The following is an 18,835-nucleotide window of genomic DNA, read 5'->3' as shown; positions in this document are numbered from 1 at the left end:
TATCCACATAATTTTCCTTCCTCATGATGCAGTCTATTTTGTGAAGTGCACCAGTCCCTCCTGCAGCAAAGCACCCCCACATCATGATGCTGCCACCCTGTGCTTCACGGTTGAGATGGTGTTCTTCGGCTTGCAAGCCACCCCCTTTTTCCTCCAAACATAACGATGGTCATTATGGCCAAACAGTTCTATTTTTGTTTCATCAGACCAGAGGACATTTCTCCAAAAAGTACGACCTTTGTCCCCATGTGCAGTTGTATACCATAGTCTGGCTTTTTTTATGGTGGCTTTGGAGCAGTGGCTTCTTCCTTGCTGAGCGGCCTTTCAGGTTATGTCGATATATAGGACTCGTTTTACTGTGGATATAGATACTTTTGTACCTGTTTCCTCCAGCATCTTCACAAGGTCCATTGCTGTTGTTCTGGGATTGATTTGCACTTTTCTCACCAAAGTACGTTCATCTCTAGGAGACAGAACGCGTCTCCTTCCTGAGTGGTATGACGGCTGCGTGATCCCATGGTGTTTATACTTGCGTACTATTGTTTGTACAGATGATCGTGGTACCTTCAGGCGTTTGGAAATTGCTCCCAAGGATGAACCAAACTTGTGGAGGTCTACAATTTTCTTTCTGAGGTCTTGGCAGATTTTTTTGATTTTCCCATGATGTCAAGCAAAGAAGCACTGAGTTTGAAGGTAGGCCTTGAAATACATCCACAGGTACACCTCCAATTGTGCCAGAGTTACATACACTCAATTAGTATGAGTGCCACTAGCAGTAGACCTCCAATTGATTCAAATGATGTCAATTTGCCTATCAGAAGTTTCTAAACCATGACATCATTTTCTGGAATTTTCCAAGCTGTTTAAAGGCACAGTCAACTTAGTGTATGTAAACTTCTGACCCACCGGAATTGTGATACAGTAAATTATAAGTGAAATAATCTGTAAACAATTGTTGGAAAAATTACTTGTGTCATGCACAAAGTAGATGTCCTAACCGACTTGCCAAAACTATAGTTTGTTAACAAGAAATGTGTGGGTGGTTGAAAACGAGTTTTAATGACTCCAACCTAAGTGAATGTAAACTTCCGACTTCAACTGTATGGCAATGGTCTATTTGCATATAGGCCTACTGTAGCTCTGATTGTTTATGCCGCGCCGGTCTGTGTAGAGTACGGGCTGAGTCGTATGTGTCAATGCAAAAGAATCCTACTCCGATGCGTTCTGTCTACAACAAAATCGCTTGCATAGTTTGGTTTGTTTCGGTATGTTGCATTGAAAGTGGCTAATATGGCGTTGATTCTATCACAATTGCCACAGTAAAGGGAAACATTGATAGTGTTAACAGGGAAAACTCTAGAACAGTGGTCACCAACCTTTTCTGAGTCAAGATCACTTTCTGAGTCAAAATGCAAGCCGAGCTCTACTGCTCAGATTTTTTTTCAACATTACTTTAAAAACGTATGCATATGCAACATTAACCAATTAAAAAGAGTACTGCAGCAACAAGGTTTGTGCAGTAAGCTATAGGCCCAATACATTATCACTGCATATTGGCTTTGCTTGAATTGTTGTTCGGGCCAGTTTTTTAAATTATATTTCAAAATTTGAGGTAGGCTATATGATCACACGGGTAATAGATCCATTGTTGTATTACTTGTGAGGCACAGCTGAGTGACAATACATTTAAATAATTTGTTTTTTATTTTTATTTTACTGGGCTGATGGTGCCTGCATCTGATGGTCAGTCTCAGCGGAGGGAGAGAGCAGTAGACTGAGGGTCCGCCTCTCAACGTCCCTCTGCTCTCCCTTTCCTCCACTGACACTGACCAAAAAGGGACACCGTCTTCCAGCTGATGGCGAAACTCGAGTCGCACCGCATGCACAAATTCATGTTGTTACTCCTATGAACAGAGAAAGTGAAATATTCCTCGAAATGAAAAAAAAAACAAGCCGCTAATAATAACAACAATGCAAGCCTATTGATACACTTTCCTATGCATTCATTACTGCTGCAGTGCTTGTTGTAGCGCTGAGTGGAAGTAGGAAGAACGCGCATTTTATGGCTTATAAAAGTGTTGAATACAATGTGTTGACAGTGCTGAGTAAGAACTTAAATATGAACTCACTCATAAAAACAGCAGCTCTTTGCTGTATTCGTTGACAGTCTCTCTCTAGTCATGGTTTTAAACGTTTTGAAATCTCACAGTATCCACTTTGCTGTAGCTTTCTTTTATGTCTGCTACGTTACTGCAGACATGGTAATCTGAGCCATTCAATTGGCCTGCGGTAGGCCTATAGTGCACTTGATTTGCTCTCTGGGCCCGCCGGGAAGGCAGAGTTTGTACCTTCAGACACATGACATGGTTAAAAATGGCAAGAGTTTGCCTACCCAGCGAGCAGGGCTGTTGAATCCGGTGCACCTACCGCAAACAGCCCAAGACAAATAAATTATTGTTGGGTTTTTTACAGAAATGTTTGGCGATCTACTAGAAATGCCTTGGAGATCGACCGGTTGGTGACCACTGCTCTAGAAAGTTGAGTGAAGTTCAATCTCGTGCTTCGCTCTGTGGGCTAACATTTCATCTGCTTGGCAGTCTCGGGGCTACTGCGCGCCTCTTAGAGGGAACATTGTCGACTAGTGTTATTTCCTCTCTTGATAAATCCTCTTTTCCTGCACCCTTCACCCTTCCCCTCTCTTCTGCTTTTTCTTGAAATCCCCCTCCCAAACTGCTTCGTATCCAGCAGTGACAGAGAGTCTGGTTGTTTGTTCAGGTGTGGCCAGGCTGTGTGTCCCCCTGTGGTTGCCGGCGGTAACTGTGTCATAAGGCGCGCCTGTATGGGGTTTGTTGTTGTAACCCTCCCCTCCGGAATGGCCTTGAGCTCCCAGAGCCCTGAGGATTACTCCTTCTTCCCCAGACAGCATCATCCATCTAACATCACTCCCTATTCCCCGACAGCGTCATCCATTTAATATCACTCCCTCTTCCCCGACAGCGTCATCCATCTAACATCACTCCCTATTCCCCGACAGCGTCATCCATTTAATATCACTTCCTCTTCACCACACAGCATCATCCATCTAACATCACTCCCTCTTCCCCAGACAGCATCATCCATCTAACATCACTCCCTCTTCCTCAGACAGCATCGTCCATCTAACACCGCTCCCTCTTCCCCTGGATGGCACAATGTTAGGACCATAGAGATCCTATTAAATTACTATTATTATTATTATAATTCCTAATTAGAATTAGGAATTGGTTAGGACACGTTCCCTAACTGCACATTGTTACAGAGGACACACTCGCTAACCACACGTGGCTCCGTGTTAACTCCTATTACTACTAACATCAGAGCCAGCCCCCATTTTACCCCCCTCTTCCCTCCACACAGTAAAGACTCATGTGTTTTGGCATCCTTCCTTATGTAATGCGCAGCACAGCAAACCCATTCCATAAAGTCTCCCCTTGGCCGTCTGTTCAAAGACACACAGAGTTGGTGGGCTCTTTCAAACGTTTGTTATTTTTCAGCAAACAAGGCGATAAAAATCTGATTGGGGCTGAGATACGGAGGCAGGGATGGTTACCTTGGAGATAGGTTGGCTGGGTTGGAGAGAGAGAGAGAGGGTCCCTCCTTTTCTACCTCAACTTTTGCTTGTTTTGTACAGTCCATCTCTATTGTGACCAACAGGGCAGGGCTCATTAGGTTTCATAGATTTTCCCATTGAAAATCAGCATTAATGTACTGATATAAAAATGTCAACACATTTACTACATTCACATAAAGATTGGGATTATATGATAATATAATGTGTTTTTTGTTTTAAAAAAGGAGTAAATGGTGTAATTCACATGGTAAAAAAGCACTGCTGTCTGCAATGAGAATAATACACTATTAAGGTACACTACTTCATAATAATAATAAGGAACATCAGTGCTCAACTCAAACCAAAGGATCTACACTACATGGGAATAATAGAAAGCGATAGCTGTAATGCGTCCATGTTTTTTACTTCTACTGCTTAAAACCTACTTAAAACAATGACTAAATTAACCCCCTTTCCTCTCCTCCTTCCATTGGTCCTCAGGTGCATTCCCAACCATAGAGTGTGCCTTACAGACATGATTGACTACCCCTGTCCCCAGTATGAGTGTATTGGTCGTCCCTCCGGCTGTGACAGGATTCACATGGACCCGGCCTGCGACACAGACAACGTGGAGCACCCCAACCTCTGTCAGCTCTTCCAGATGGGCAAGGCCCTGGCCTATATTGGCCACTGTCAGGTAACAGCTAGACCAGGAGTATTTAAATATGAAATATAGGTCCGGTCTACTGCTGGTTTTCTGTTCTACCTGATCATTAATTGCACCCACCTGTTGTCCTAGGTCTAAATGAGTCCCTGATTAGAGGGGAAGAACGAAAAAACGCAGTGGAACTGGCTTCGAGGTCCAGATTTTAATATGAGGGAGCTAGACCCTGTCCTGTATGGATCATTGTCGGGTAACAGTTTGACAGTTAGCCAAAGCAACTTGCTGAAGTAGAACATTTAAAAGTCATTCCCTGTCTCAATCAATTTATCTGCTCTCCAAGCTTCCATAACATCTACACCAACATGCGCTAAATTGACTGTAAATGTTGACAGTGTTTAAAGGCTTTTGGACATTTCAATACATATAATTCATTTGTGATGAAAAGGCATGTCAGAACTCATAGGGAGAGGTAGCAATAGGTAGCATTGTAACACCTGCTAGATAGCATTAAACAGTCAGCTATTTGAAAATCAGCCTGAAACTAAATCACCATACTGGAGGGAGCTGCACAGTATTTAGTCAATCACACAGAGATAATCCCTGTTTTTAGAGCCTCTGAAAAGCTTTGCTCTGTTTGTGTTCGTGAACACTTAAATGGAGAGCCTGCTGACAGAGGTAGGATAACACATCCCAGCTTTTGCAACACAAACACACACACAAATACTCAAAATGTGCATACCATACCGTCAGTAACTGATGGAGTATTTATCTTTTTGCCTTGACTTATGAGAGGAGGCAGATATCCCAGCCCACCAAAAGCTGAAATCCCCCATGGTATTGTCTAATCAACTCATATGTTGCATTTAGGTTCTTAGTCTGCCCATACACTTAGACATATACATCTCCTGTGTAGGACTGTGCTTGAATATGATATAGACAAAATCCCCCCATGTTTGTGTGTGTGTGTTTGTGAAAGTGGAGAATTCAAGTTGAAAGTTGTATTAAAGTGGTTTGTTAGTGTTTAGGGCCTGGTAGGATCATGTTTCTCCATTGCGGTCGCTCGCAGCGTCAGCCTGATGGCGTCTCGCCTCGGTAGGCCGGATTGGGTTTTATATCAGTTTAAGGCAGACGACAACCCATTAAAAACCCACTTCAGTCCTGGTGTTCAAGTCGCCAAACCAAGAGGCACGCAATCAGACCGTTTGCATCGATGTAGGAGAACTTAACTGCCCTCCCCCTCTCTGATAATATTGCTGAGATACAGAGCAATTCAAAGAAACCAAATACATCTGGTGTGATATATAAACAATGGCCTCCCTAGGTAACTAATTGGAGTAATTTACCTTGAGTAAGTTTATCTGGATGTGAGTGATGTATTATGAAGAGTAGGAAGGTGACGTGTATTTACATTTTAATATATGATATTTTCCACAAAATACATTAATAAGGGCTGAATCCTAACTCAAACTTTCTTGTGTCTGTGTATGTGTTTGTGTTCTGTGCAGGACGCCTGTAAAAAGGCGCGGCCTGTGTGCGGCCACAACGGCGAGACGTACAACACAGTGTGCGAGGCCTACTCGGACCGCGTTGCCGTGGACTACCAGGGGCGGTGCCACGCCGTGGGGGCAGTGGCAGAGTTTGCCTCTGACTCAGGCTGTGACATGATCCCCTGCCCCGCCCTGTCCACCCCGGGCTGCATCCCTGTCACACCACCCGGTCAGTACAATAAAGACAGAAATGATATAATATCTCATGTTTTATTTAATTCTGTGGTCAGTACACTCAGTGGCGCAACCACATTCACTTTGACATATAAGTCTTTCATGTTATACTGAGGATTTTTCCCCACAGGAACACAAATCTTATTAAGATAATGTTGTGATTGACTCCTAACCTCTGACCCCTGACCTCTTGGTGGTAACCCCTCCTATCACAGGCGCCTGCTGTCCTCTGTGTGCGGGCATGCTGCAGATCCTGTGGAACCAGGAGCAGATGAACAACTTCGCTAAGGTCAGCGTCTTCTGCTATGCTCCTCACTTATCTGGGTCCCAGGCTGTGTTCCATTTCAGAAAAGTTGTCCCCTTCCCTTTCACTCACTCACTTTTCCAACCAGCTGGCTGGTTTGTTGTATTTGTATGGATTTTAACACTATAAAGAGGATTGAAAGGTTCCCTGTTGTATTATATATTATATAGAATTCAATTCTCAATGTTGAAAAATGACGAACAAATTGTTTTGCTGCATATCTGAATCTAAACTGTGGACACTCCTTTGTGGATTGGAGACAACTGTCTACGTATAAGTAGGGTTGCAAAATTTAGGACAATTTCAATAAATTCCCTGGTTTTCCAGAAATCATTTTTGGAGGATTCCGGATTTCCTGCTTATTCCCTCCTAATTCCCAGAATCCTCAAAATTGAGATTTAGGAAAAACGTAAAAAAGTTCCCGACAATTTGCAACCCTAGGTATAAGCAATAGCTCCACCAAGTGCAGTATGCTGTGTGCAGGCTTTTGTTACAGCTTCTACACACTAGATTCCGCTAATCAAGGGCATAGAATCAGGTATGTTAGAGCAGGGCTGGAATAAAAGCCTGCAAACCCAGTTGAGTAGGTCTCCAGGAGAGGGATTAGCCACCCACTCTGCAACGACGGTTGATTTTGTACTGTAATGACACCAAATGACCACTAGAGTGAGGCATAGATCCAAAATACCAAGCATCAACATCACATGTCTTCCTCTGGAATTCTTCGCAAGTTCGAAATTACTTGGTCGGGCCACAGCTTAAGAGCAAATACCCAGAAATACCTTGTATACATGCTTATAACAGCTAATAAGCTAAAACAAACATGACATTCAAAGCAGATTAATTATAAACCTGGGCTATTAGTCTAATCTCAAACATTTTATTAACGTTAAGTCTAGACCATAAGCCTGCTAATTCCAAACAAATTACCTTTGGATTTGGGGCTAGACGACATGACTCACTCAGACAAGCGATGGATATACACATCATAGTTTCCCAACCTATCCTCCATATTGGTGTCAAACATTCCATGACAGCAGGCACTATACTGTAAGACATTCATTGCACTTTCAACTACTGTTCACAAAGGTATTTCATGTTTGTTATTAATTGGGAATGAATAACATGTGTTTACCACATACAGAACAAACATGAATAAACCTGCAGTTCAGTTTTCCTTTATCTGCAATGAATTGAATCTCAAACTCCTCCCCCTCTGGCTCTGGTTCTGTGCAACTGTGTATGTCCTCCTGGTTTGGTGTTGCAGTTGAACAGGAAGCAGCCAGTGACGGTCCATGACATCCTGAGGATCCTGCGTCTCCACATCTCCGTGCCGCAGTGTGACATCTTCGGCTACCTGAGTATCGACTCAGAGATCATCATCCTCATCGTCCCCGTGGACCAGCAGCCCACCCCGCTGCAGGTACACACACATACGCAGACACTGAGCTAGCTGGTTTGCAGTGCACGCTAATAGCATTCAATCGGTGATGTCACCAGCTCTGAGACCTTGAAGTAGACTTTCCCCTTGCTCCACAAGGGCTGTGGCTTTTGTGAAGTGAAAGGTAACGATGCTTTGTGGGTGTTCAGAGGGTCCCTGGTTTGAGCCCAGGATGGGGCAAGGAGAGGGACGGAAGAAACAGTGTTACAGGTACACCCGGAGACAGACAGTGGTACACTTATAGAAAGATTTTGCACAATTTCACTCTCACACAAACACACGCATGTTGCATGCACACACTCTCTGTCTCTCTCTCTCTCTCTCTCTCTCACAGAGACCTGTCGACTGTCCTTCATTCACAATAGATAAGCCTGGTTCTCTGGCTACATGAGCTTCCTCTCAGAATGACAACAGTTGATTCCCTGCTTGTAGGGCTATTCTTCAGTGTTCCAAAGCCAAGTAGTGCACTATATAGGGAATAGGGTGCCATTTGAGACACATCCTTTGTTTTACTTCCTGGTTAATGCATGACCTGGGGCCCAATCGGCATAGCATACAATAAACCTTAGGGCCAGATCATCCCATCATGGTGTTGTGAGCGCTTTTGTTTCCTACACAGAACTGAGCCCTCTGTTTCTCCACCCCCATCCTCAACCCACACTCCCATGCTCTTCTATGAGCACAGTGGATTTCACAGTGATTACAGCAGAAGAGAGGAGGCATTTGTTAACAAGCTGATCGCTCACACAGAGGATGCCCACAGGGCAGTGTTTAGAGACATGGGATATTCCGTAATGGGGGTGGAGGGCAGCACTGGTACTCGGAATGCAAAAAAAATTAAACTTTTGTGATTCTTTTCTCATAGATTCTGAAAAGAGATCATGGTTATTTTGATTTATATTGTGCTTATATCTCAAACTCAAAAAATATGTTTGGTGGTAACCGTTTCACCACCAATGTACCAGCTGGTGTGATGCAGGACCGCCTATTATCTCTCTCTCTTTCTCTCTCTCTCTCTGGGTCCTCCTGTTTTAAATGTAGTTCAGATAACATGTTTTGACATGCTTGTGGTTTGTCTGATGGGGTTAATGGAGAGGAGCGTAGTGAGTTGTGACACAGCCTGTAGACCAGCCTTCTGATGGCTCTGTAGGGAATATGAACTAATGGTTCAGTCAGACAGATGTCCCAGGGGTGTTTGTTCAGTACAGTGAAATGTTTGAATAGAGCTGCCTGAAACAACTCCCTATTTTACATGAGAGACAATCATATCTGTTCTGCAACAATACATCCATTGCTGTCTGTATGTTCTGTAACGTTGGGCCCTCCTGAACAGGGACTTTATCGGGAGGGCACAGGAGTCATAATAAACATGTCTGGGCCAATATTTCCCTGTTATTTATTCAACTGCCATCTCCAGTTCTTTCTAAAAATTGGTTTAATTTCAATGACTAAGCTGGATAAATAAAGGTTAAACACCAAGATTTTCAAAACGCCTCATGAGACCAGAGACTGCGATAATGAACGAGAGACCCAAACCCCCTCTTACTGAGGGACTAATCAAAGTCCTCTCTCAGAATCTCTCTCACTCCACTGGGACAAATCATCCGATTTCTCATCACTACCATCTAGGGTGAAACCCCCAATTAAGTTATTTTTCACACCCTTTCCACCCATTTTATTGCTATCTGCAAAAACAGCCCTGAGCGATAATGATCGATGCAAACCGGCAAATGGAGGTCACAGCCAGCCTTGCATCATTCTCTCTATGACTCTATTCATAGAAACTATTTGTCATTATGTGGGCTTTTAGGTGGTTCGTTAGGAATGTTTCATACACAAATAAAGAGCCTAGTTTGTCACATGTTTGTACCAATATAACATGTTTGTATCTGCCATTTTCAGAAGGGAATAAAGATACAAACAAAACAAAAGTATAAAAAACTATGGGAGGAGGACTGTGTGTCTGTAAACTTCACCTGATCATTGTTTGTGTGTATCCCGTCTCAGATTGAAGCCTGCAGTATGGAGGCGGAGAAGATCGACTCACTCATCAACTACGGTAGCCCCACCCTGGTCTCCCATGTTCCTCTGTCTGCCTTCCTCACCTCCGAGGTCTCCATATCCACCATCAGGTCTGCGGGCCACGCCAACTCCACACCCTCCTCCCTGCCCATCTTCTTCTGTCTCGCCCTGGGCCTCTTCTTCACTTTAGCACCAGGCCTGCCCGAGGCCTAGCTAGCCTCTACTAGCCAGCCAGGCCCCGCTGGCAGGAGACTGGGTGTGTTGCAGAGTATTCTGACCCCTTCTCGGGTCATTGCCTGACAGGAAGCATCAGCCTGTAAAAGCCTTGACAATCAATCCTATTAACTCTACTGCACCAGCGTCAACACAATCATGGACGAGAACCTATGAGATGAATCCTAATTGAAAGAGAGAAGTGGAGACACAATCACATTCCAGCTTTGGTTCCACAGAGCTCTATATATCGTTATAAGGAAGATGAGTTTTTATCACACAGTGTTTTGTATCCGTTTTATACTGCAACAGTAGCTCTCTCCTCCTCTAAAGCTGTGGAGGGGTGTGTGTGTGCGTGGGAGTGCGGGCGTTTGCCTGCGTGCGTGTGCGCGCATGCATGCATGGTGTGTGTGTGTGTTTGTGTGTATGTATGTGTACACACACGTGTTTGTGTGTAACACAGAGAGAGAGAGAGGAGCCAGGTGGTTGAGTCTCAGAGGGGGAGTCAGGTCTAGATGTCAGACAGGTGTGCTCCCAAACACTGATATTTGTCCCGACATTTGTCCCAGATGGTCTCAGAGGTCTAATTACCCCCCCCTCTCCTCCCCTCTCTCCCACTCCCGTTTTACATTTGTAGGATTGTAAATAGAGAGCGAGTGGAAAGGTGCTGACTGAGACAGTAATACTGGAACGTGAAACAGGTCAAAGGCAAGCAAGCATTCCCGCTCCGTAAGCTGAAAGACACACAAAAGGGATTCTAGTTGTTCCTCTAGTGTAGATAAGATATAAAATAAGGAACGACAGCCATGTTTTTCATGAAAATGACAATCATCACTTTACCCATGATGCACATGGGTAGAATAAAAAAACTAGCGACAACATGCTTTGCATATAGTTCCTATATGAAGTAAATGCAATAAACTTTATAATGTTGATAAGAATTATTCCGAAATTATTCCGAAATGTTCTATATTTGAAATAACAAATGGATCGAGATGTGATTCAATATGTGCCATTTTCTAAATGTTTTATTCTTGCATGATGACAATTATGAAGTGTTTTTACTCCAGAATGTATTGTACTATGTTTGTCCTGTCCCCACGTTTGATTTTATGTTGTCTCTATGCCTACGCAACACGAAGTGTCCCCGTTTTTTACAGTATTATCGTGCTAGGCAGCTTTGTAGCAGCAAACCCTTTTCAAGGGTCCTTGTAGTATTGTTTCCGAGTGATTTAAACTCTGTTTTTTGTTGTTTTTATGATATCAAGTGTTCATATTGCCAATGTTTAGAAAGAGTATAGCTGTAGGCACATAAGCATTACGTTAATCATCACTGTATTGCATCATTGTCTCGGTGGAGATGGCAGTACTTGCAATGTGTTTGTAAAATGCCAACAGAATGCATATTTTATTAAATATAAAATCCTACAATCAAACAGAAGGTTGCTTGTTGTTGTACATTTCATTTTAAAGATTCCACATTGAAGCAGAGTGCCAAATAAAATATATTGTATCAATCCAGTCACATTAATATGCTGTTCTCAATAGAGCATGAGAACTGAAAGGACACTGATAACGTTAAACTTTTCATTATCCTCAGACTATTGCTCTTTCTCATTTCTCTTCTTCATCCTCCCTCCTTCTCAAAAGGCGTTCCAAGGTCCCTCCTCTCAAATGCGTTGTGAGCAAGAGGCAAGGAAGGAGGACACAAGGAATCGAAGGAAAGACAATTGAGAAAGAGCCAAAGCCTTCCACTACTCTCCTCTAACATGCAATGACATACCATCACCACAAGGTGGTGTCTGGCTCTGACACAGCCTCTAAGGAGGTTGAGTGCCGTAGATAGTGACCTGTAATGATGTAGTACTCTCCCACAGGGCAGGCTGTGAGGGAGTAAGGAAACAAGTGTCTACTTCCTCAACATTTCCTAAGGCCCCTCGTATGTAGTGCTCCAGAGAGCGGATGTGGAAGTGGAAGCCCCTAGTGCCTGATAAAGGCCTTGGCGGCTCCCCTTTGATCCAACATTGATTTACCCGCTTAACTATCCACTGTGTAAATAATGACGATGAGAAGCCCTCCCCGGGTCCTCCTCTCTCAGTGTGTGTGTGTATGTGTATGTGACCTGCTCTTGAGAATTTGGGCTGGTGTGTGTGTCTGCTTGAAATGTGTTAACCTTTTATTTAGTGGGATGAACCAGATGTAGAATTGCTTCCTAAAACGTTTTTCCCTGATCCATTGCTGACCTACCTAACCTCAACACTCTTAGTTAAAAGCCAGTGGCTAGTACCTATTGACCATACAGTAATGTGTTGTGATGAGTAACGACACAAATCATGAGCTGGCTTGGGGAGTCGTGATGTAGATTCCAGTGGGGTCTAGGGAGGAGTGGAGATGAACTTGCCTTTCCAGGAATTTTCCTGAATGTGAAATCCCATTGAAGAAGCCTGAGCACCGGCGCCTGAGAATGTCTTTGGTTAATCCCTCAAAGGGAACGACCATGTGAACGCCTAACTAGCCTGCACCCAAGTCGCCAAAGACCACATCTGGAGACTCCTGGCTCTCTAACTCTAGCTTTTAAATGAACCTGTTGGCCTACTGCACGAGTGGGAACTCATCCGTTCTCGCAGGTTCTGTAAAGCAGTGTAGAAAGATGTTGTCCTGTAGTGCACTCTATTAAATTACAGCTAACAGAATTGATTCGCTACACAGTCACTTTCCTTTCCTCCGTGCTTATGATCGTAATGGATTCAACTAATGTACAGTATCTGCTTTCATTTACAGGTCCCAAGGCTCTTTACATCACTCATCACTGTATTTCACTGACATAACAGAACCCTTGGTATTTTGGTATTTTATTGCGATCCCCATTAGCTGTTGCGAAAGTAGAAGCTACTCTTCCTGGGGTCCACACAAAACATGAAACATGACATAATACATCCCATCTGGTTTGGGCTTAGTGGGACTATCATTTGTTTTTCAACAGGACAATGACCCAACACACCTCCAGGCTGTGTAAGGGCTATTTTACCAAGAAGGAGAGTGATGGAGTGCTGCATCAGATGACCTGGCCTCCACAATCCCCCGACCTCAACCCAATTGAGATGGTTTGGGATGAGTCGGACGGCAGAGTGGGAACTCCTTAAAGACTGTTGGAAAAGCATTCCAGGTGAAGCTGGTTGAGAGAATGCTAAGAGTGTGCAAAGCTGTCATCAAGGCAAAGGGTGGCTATTTGATGAATCTCAAATATAAAATATATTTTGATTTGTTTAACACTTTTTTGGTTACTACATGATTCCATTTGTGTTATTTCCATAGTTTAGATTTCTTCCCTATTATTCTACAATGTAAACTATTGTAAAAAAATAAAGAAAAACCATTGAATGAGTAGGTGTGTCCAAACTTTTGACTGGTAGTGTAGCTCCAAACAAAATGTTCCAACCCTGGTTTATATGAGGCCATAACACTCTCCAAATAAGTAAACACCAACACATTCAATTTCATGGCAGAAATTATAATTTTTTTAAACAGAGAGAGTGAGTCAGGGTTTACTAGTGTTCTTTTAAATGGCTCCTGTGTTGATTATACTCCACAGAATGCCACAGTGTCTTTGGTTTACAGGTGACAGGTTGGAGACACGGTGGTGGTGGCAGGCCCCTCTTTAAGTGGTAAATGGGAAGTCACCAGCTGTTCAGGCAAGTATATCCAGGATCCTGCTTGGGAGCCATCTGTGCGCCCAGCCCCACATCATTAGTGAAAGAGAGTGAAAGAGGACTGTAGGCTGTGAGGACCGGATTAATATTTACACCTGTCACTCACTCCTGAGATCCCCCCTTCCCATCACCACCTGGCCCTGTTTGTTCCTCTCCCTCTCTCTCACTCAAATGTAAAAGTGTGCCCCTTTAAATTGCCACATTATCGCCACGCATTGTCACAGAAAGAAAAGGAGACACAGGTCACGTTTGAATACTCTGAAAAAGCACCCTTCCTTCCTTCCATTCTTCCTTCCTGACAGAGAGAGACTGTTATCAGTGCTCCACCAGCTTGAGTCAACACATTGCTAATTTGCACCTCCACCTATCTGTTCCTCCTATTTACATGGCCATGTGTAGTTTCGTCCCACAACTAGCCATTTAAATTAACATTTATATGATCAATTTTGACTTTGACTTTTAATTTTACAGATGGCATTAATTTTAATGGGTAGTTGCGGGACAAAGCTAGGACATGAGGTGCAGTTGGTTTCCTTTCAAAGCGAAGAGTTGCGTTAACCACTTCAAACTGAGCCAGATACTAGATACAGAGACTTGGGTGGAGGGCACTGTATGACTAGATACAGAGACTTGGGTGGAGGGCACTGTATGACTAGATACAGAGACTTGGGTGGAGGGCACTGTATGACTAGATACAGAGACTTGGGTGGAGGGCACTGTATGACTAGATACAGAGACTTGGGTGGAGGGCACTGTATGACTAGATACAGAGACTTGGGTGGAGGGCACTGTATGACTAGATACAGAGACTTGGGTGGAGGGCACTGTATGACTAGATACAGAGACTTGGGTGTATGAGGCTATTTCTAATCAACCCTAACATAGTTTCTCAAGAGAAGCAAAAACAAAATCAAAACAAAATCAAACCATGGGAGCTGCTCAATTATAAGGATGACGTTATCTTCTCGGCTTAATTGCCTTTGTGACTCAAAGTGTTGATGCAATCCCTTTCCTGTGTTCTAATGAAAAAGTAGCAGCAGTCGAATCTGCCTTTGGATACCTCCTTGGATAAATTTTAATAGATTATAAAAATGGGGCCAGTCTCTCTCTCTCACTCTCTCCACTGTCAAACTAACACAAATCAAAAGGCTGCAAAAAAAAAATAGGAGGAAAATGCAAATTAGGGATTGGGGAGGAACATTTTTTTAAACAAAAAGGGATAATACAATTACCCCTCCAGGGCTTCTTCTTTGTAAGGCCTCACAACAAACGATGTGTTGCGGAAATAAGACACCGATGTGTGATGAATAATATCAAAGTGAGTGTGCCGTATTGTATTTGTATTGATGTAGCTGCGTTAGCGTTAGGTACAGTAAATCTGCAGGCTTTCAGCTTCGTTCTCCCTCAGCAGATGAGCAAGTAACCTAGCTGTTCCTGAGGCAGGGAACAAACGCGCACCACTTTTCATCAAAGGTGAATCTCAATGATAAGCTCCACTGTTGGTTTATTTGATAACTTTAGTGTGCTCTTTCCAAAAGGAACTCTGGAAAAACTTGCTGTATCTTGGTCTGCACACCAATGTGCAATATGGATAACAACCCTCTTAGTTATTTATGAGACACAATCATGAGCTTCAAATGTGTCTATTTTTTTTATCCAAAAGAAAAATTACTATAGTATACTGTGGTATAAATTCTATAGTATTCACTGTAGTGTTTTTACAGAGTATTTTTGCAGAGAATACTGTAGTATTTACTGTAGTGTTGTGGACATGATTGTAGTATAGTGTAGTATTTACCATTTTTTTGCAGACATTACTGCAGTATTTACTATAGTGTTTTGGTTTTATTACCTTTGACATAGCAGTGGGGCTTACTTCTTGATGAAATCTACTGGACAAAATATTCATGTTCCATAACCGGTAGGTACAGTCGGAAGTTTACATACAACTTAGCCAAATACATTTAAACTCTGTTTTTCACAATTCCTGACATTTAATCCTAGTAAAAAGTCCCTGTCTTAGGTCAGTTAGGATCACCACTTTATTTTAAGAATGTGAAATGTCAGAATAATAGTAGAGAGAATTATTTATTTCAGCTTTTATTTCTTTCATCACATTCCCAGTGGGTCAGAAGTTTACAAACACTCAATTAGTATTTGGTAGCATTGCCTTTTAATTGTTTAACTTGGGTCAAACGTTTCGGGTAGCCTTCCACAAGCTTCCCACAATAAATTGGCTGAATTTTGGCCCATTCCTCCTGACAGAGCTGGTGTAACTGAATCAGGTTTGTAGGCCTCCTTGCTCGCACACGCTTTTTCAGTTCTGCCCACACATTTTCTATAGGATTGAGGTCAGGGCTTTGTGATGGCCACTCCAATACCTTGACTTTGTTGTCCTTAAGCCATTTTGCCACAACTTTGGAAGTATGCTTGGGGTCATTGTCCATTTGGAAGACCCATATGCGACCAAGCTTTAACTTCCTGACTGATATCAGGAAGACATGATGTCTTGAGATGTTGCTTCAATATATCCACATAATTTTACTTCCTCATGATGCCATCTATTTTGTGAAGTGCACCAGTCCCTCCTGCAGCAAAGCACCCCCACAGCATGATGCTGCCACCCCTGTGCTTCACGGTTGGGATGGTGTTCTTCGGCTTGCAAGCTGCTCCATTTTTCCTCCAAACATAACGATGGTCATTATGGCCAAACAGTTCTATTTTTGTTTCATCAGACCAGAGGACATTTCTCCAAAAAGTACGATATTTTATCCCCATGTGCAGTTGCAAACCATAGTCTGGCTTTTTTATGGCGGTTTTGGAGCAGCGGCTTCTTCCTTGCTGAGCGGCCTTTCAGGTTATGTCGATATAGGACTCGTTTTACTGTGGATATAGTTACTTTTGTACCTGTTTCCTCCAGTATCCTCACAAGGTCCTTTGCTGTTGTTCTGGGATTGATTTGCACTTTTCTCACCAAAGTACGTTCATCTCTAGGAGACAGAACGCATCTCCTTCCTGAGCGCTATGACGGCTGCGTGGTCCCATGGTGTTTATACTTGCGTACTATTGTTTGTACAGATGAACATGATACCTTCAGGCGTTTGGAAATTGCTCCCACCTATTTCGATTTTCCCATGATGTCAAGCAAAGAGGCACTGAGTTTGAAGGTAGGCCTTGAAATACATTCACAGGTACACCTCCAATTGACTCAAATTATGTCAATTAGCCTATCAGAAGTTTCTAAAGCCATGACATCATTTTCTGGAATTTTCCAAGCTGTTTAAAGGCACAGTCAACTTAGTGTATGTAAACTTCTGACCCACTGGAATTGTGATACAGTGAATTCTAAGTGAAATAATCTGAAAAACAATTGTTGGAAAAATTACTTGTGTCATGCACAAAGTAGATGTCCTAACCGACTTGCCAAAACTATAGTTTGTTAACAAGAAATGTGTGGAGTGGTTGAAAAACGAGTTTTAATGACTCCAACCTAAGTGTATGTAAACCTCCGACTTCAACTGTAGGTAGGTAGGTAGGTAGGTAGGTAGGTAGGTAGGTAGGTAGGTAGGTAGGTGGTAGGTGGGTAGGTGGGTAGGTGGGAGGGTCTCAATGGAAAGTTCTGCACTTCTGCTCTTTTCTATGACCTGTAGGGAACACAATAAATGGTCTATCCTTGGCATATAGGTTCCTCACTTATGGGTGGCACAAATTGGGATATGGGGAAGGGGAATGGGCAGGGTATATGCAAATTAAATACTCTAGTATATACTGTAATATTGCCTAAGCGGATAACATACCACAGTGGACAAAATCCAAATGGCGGTGCATGGGGGGGATTTTTGGGGACCAGGTCACCCCCACCAAAAATAGGATTGGCAGATAAAGGCACCCAACCATTCCTGGCCTGTGCTGGCACCACACCATTCCTGCCACCAGAGCCTGGGCTGTTTCTGGTTAGATGACTCAAGGAGGGTACACAGTCCTCTCTGCTCTCTCTCTGTTGGGCAAACACTGGCCTGCCGGCTGTCGTAATATCCAAAGACCAGCGTTTTCACGTCGATTCCCCTTTGTTTGCTTCTTTTTTAGGAGGGGGTTAATGTATGCGTCTGTGGGGGGATGGGTGGCACTGAGTATTCAAGGTACACAAGGCTCAGACAGAGATCAAACAATGGACCATCATTAATCTCTTTCACCAACCACAGGTACGGGAGGGGAGGTCAGGGGCTTTGTCCTGTAGAGGGGTGCAGCCTGAGAGTGTGTGTGTGTGTGTGTGTGTGTGTGTGTGTGTGTGTGTGTGTGTGTGTGTGTGTGTGTGTGTGTGTGTGTGTGAAGGGTGGGGGGGGTGTCCAGCCAGACACAAAAACAGCCACTCACATCTGAGGCCAGAGCTAATGTCATTGTCTTTGAGGACAGCACCCTCAATGTTGGCCCATTGTTCATGTAATTGGAGAGCATATGTTTCCAGTGACAGTGTAACATGTTCTCAGGCCAATGGTTTCTGAAGTCATAATGCTTATTTTCAGCTTTCTGTCTGTTCTAATGAATGCACATACAGCCACAAAGTGACTATGGTCTGTCTGTTAGGTCTTTTTCGCTTTTCATGATTTGCATAGAGTAATGATTACTTCAATATTAAACATAATAGACTCTGATCTGTCCATACTGAAACAATAATTGCTTATTGTTTTGGTAGCGCACATAATTATGCTTTTAGATAACAAGAGTTATGAATCTTTTCTCAGAAAACTGTCCCTAGAGTTCTTGTGTGTCCTCACGACTAATTGATCAAACCCATTATAGAGCATGATTCATGAATGTACTCCAATTATCCAAATGTCATAGTATTTTTTTAATGAACAACATGGTTTTGATGAGTGGATTGCCAAGTCAGTGTTTCAGTTCTATATTTGGTTTATTCAAAGAAGTATTGGCCACAACCCTGTCTATTCATGACATGTTCATGCTTAACATTACTCAAATTGACACAATAAGCCTATCCTGCTGTAGGCCTCATTTAGTCATTTTAATTTCACCATAAGTGCTTTTTGCCTATAAAGACAAGCAAGTTGTAAAACTTGATGCGATAGGCTTGTATAAACTACACCGTATCGGTTAATTTAGTTAGTTTGAAATGATTTAATAAAACTCAGTCGCAAAAAAAATATTAAATG

The 18,835-nt window shown here is 42.9% G+C and overlaps 1 protein-coding gene across 1 annotated transcript in view; it reads left to right on the top strand.

Moving 5' to 3' along the window:
- The window catches only part of LOC121569134 (reversion-inducing cysteine-rich protein with Kazal motifs-like), a 74,992-nt gene extending 63,597 nt beyond the window's left edge, over positions 1–11,395 (top strand). Inside the window, exons 17-21 of the mRNA XM_041879797.2 lie at positions 4,091–4,286; positions 5,759–5,969; positions 6,190–6,263; positions 7,546–7,701; positions 9,727–11,395. Of these exons, the coding sequence (XP_041735731.2) occupies positions 4,091–4,286; positions 5,759–5,969; positions 6,190–6,263; positions 7,546–7,701; positions 9,727–9,954 (865 nt within the window). The 3' untranslated portion in view covers positions 9,955–11,395. The remainder of the gene's footprint in view (positions 1–4,090; positions 4,287–5,758; positions 5,970–6,189; positions 6,264–7,545; positions 7,702–9,726) is intronic.
- Positions 11,396–18,835: the final 7,440 nt, after the last annotated feature.

This window comes from Coregonus clupeaformis, chromosome 7 (assembly GCF_020615455.1).
Source record: "Coregonus clupeaformis isolate EN_2021a chromosome 7, ASM2061545v1, whole genome shotgun sequence".
Classification (NCBI taxonomy): Eukaryota; Metazoa; Chordata; class Actinopteri; order Salmoniformes; family Salmonidae; genus Coregonus; species Coregonus clupeaformis.
The sequence above is the reverse complement of the archived record's forward strand: the minus strand, read 5'-3'. Positions and strand labels throughout refer to the sequence as shown.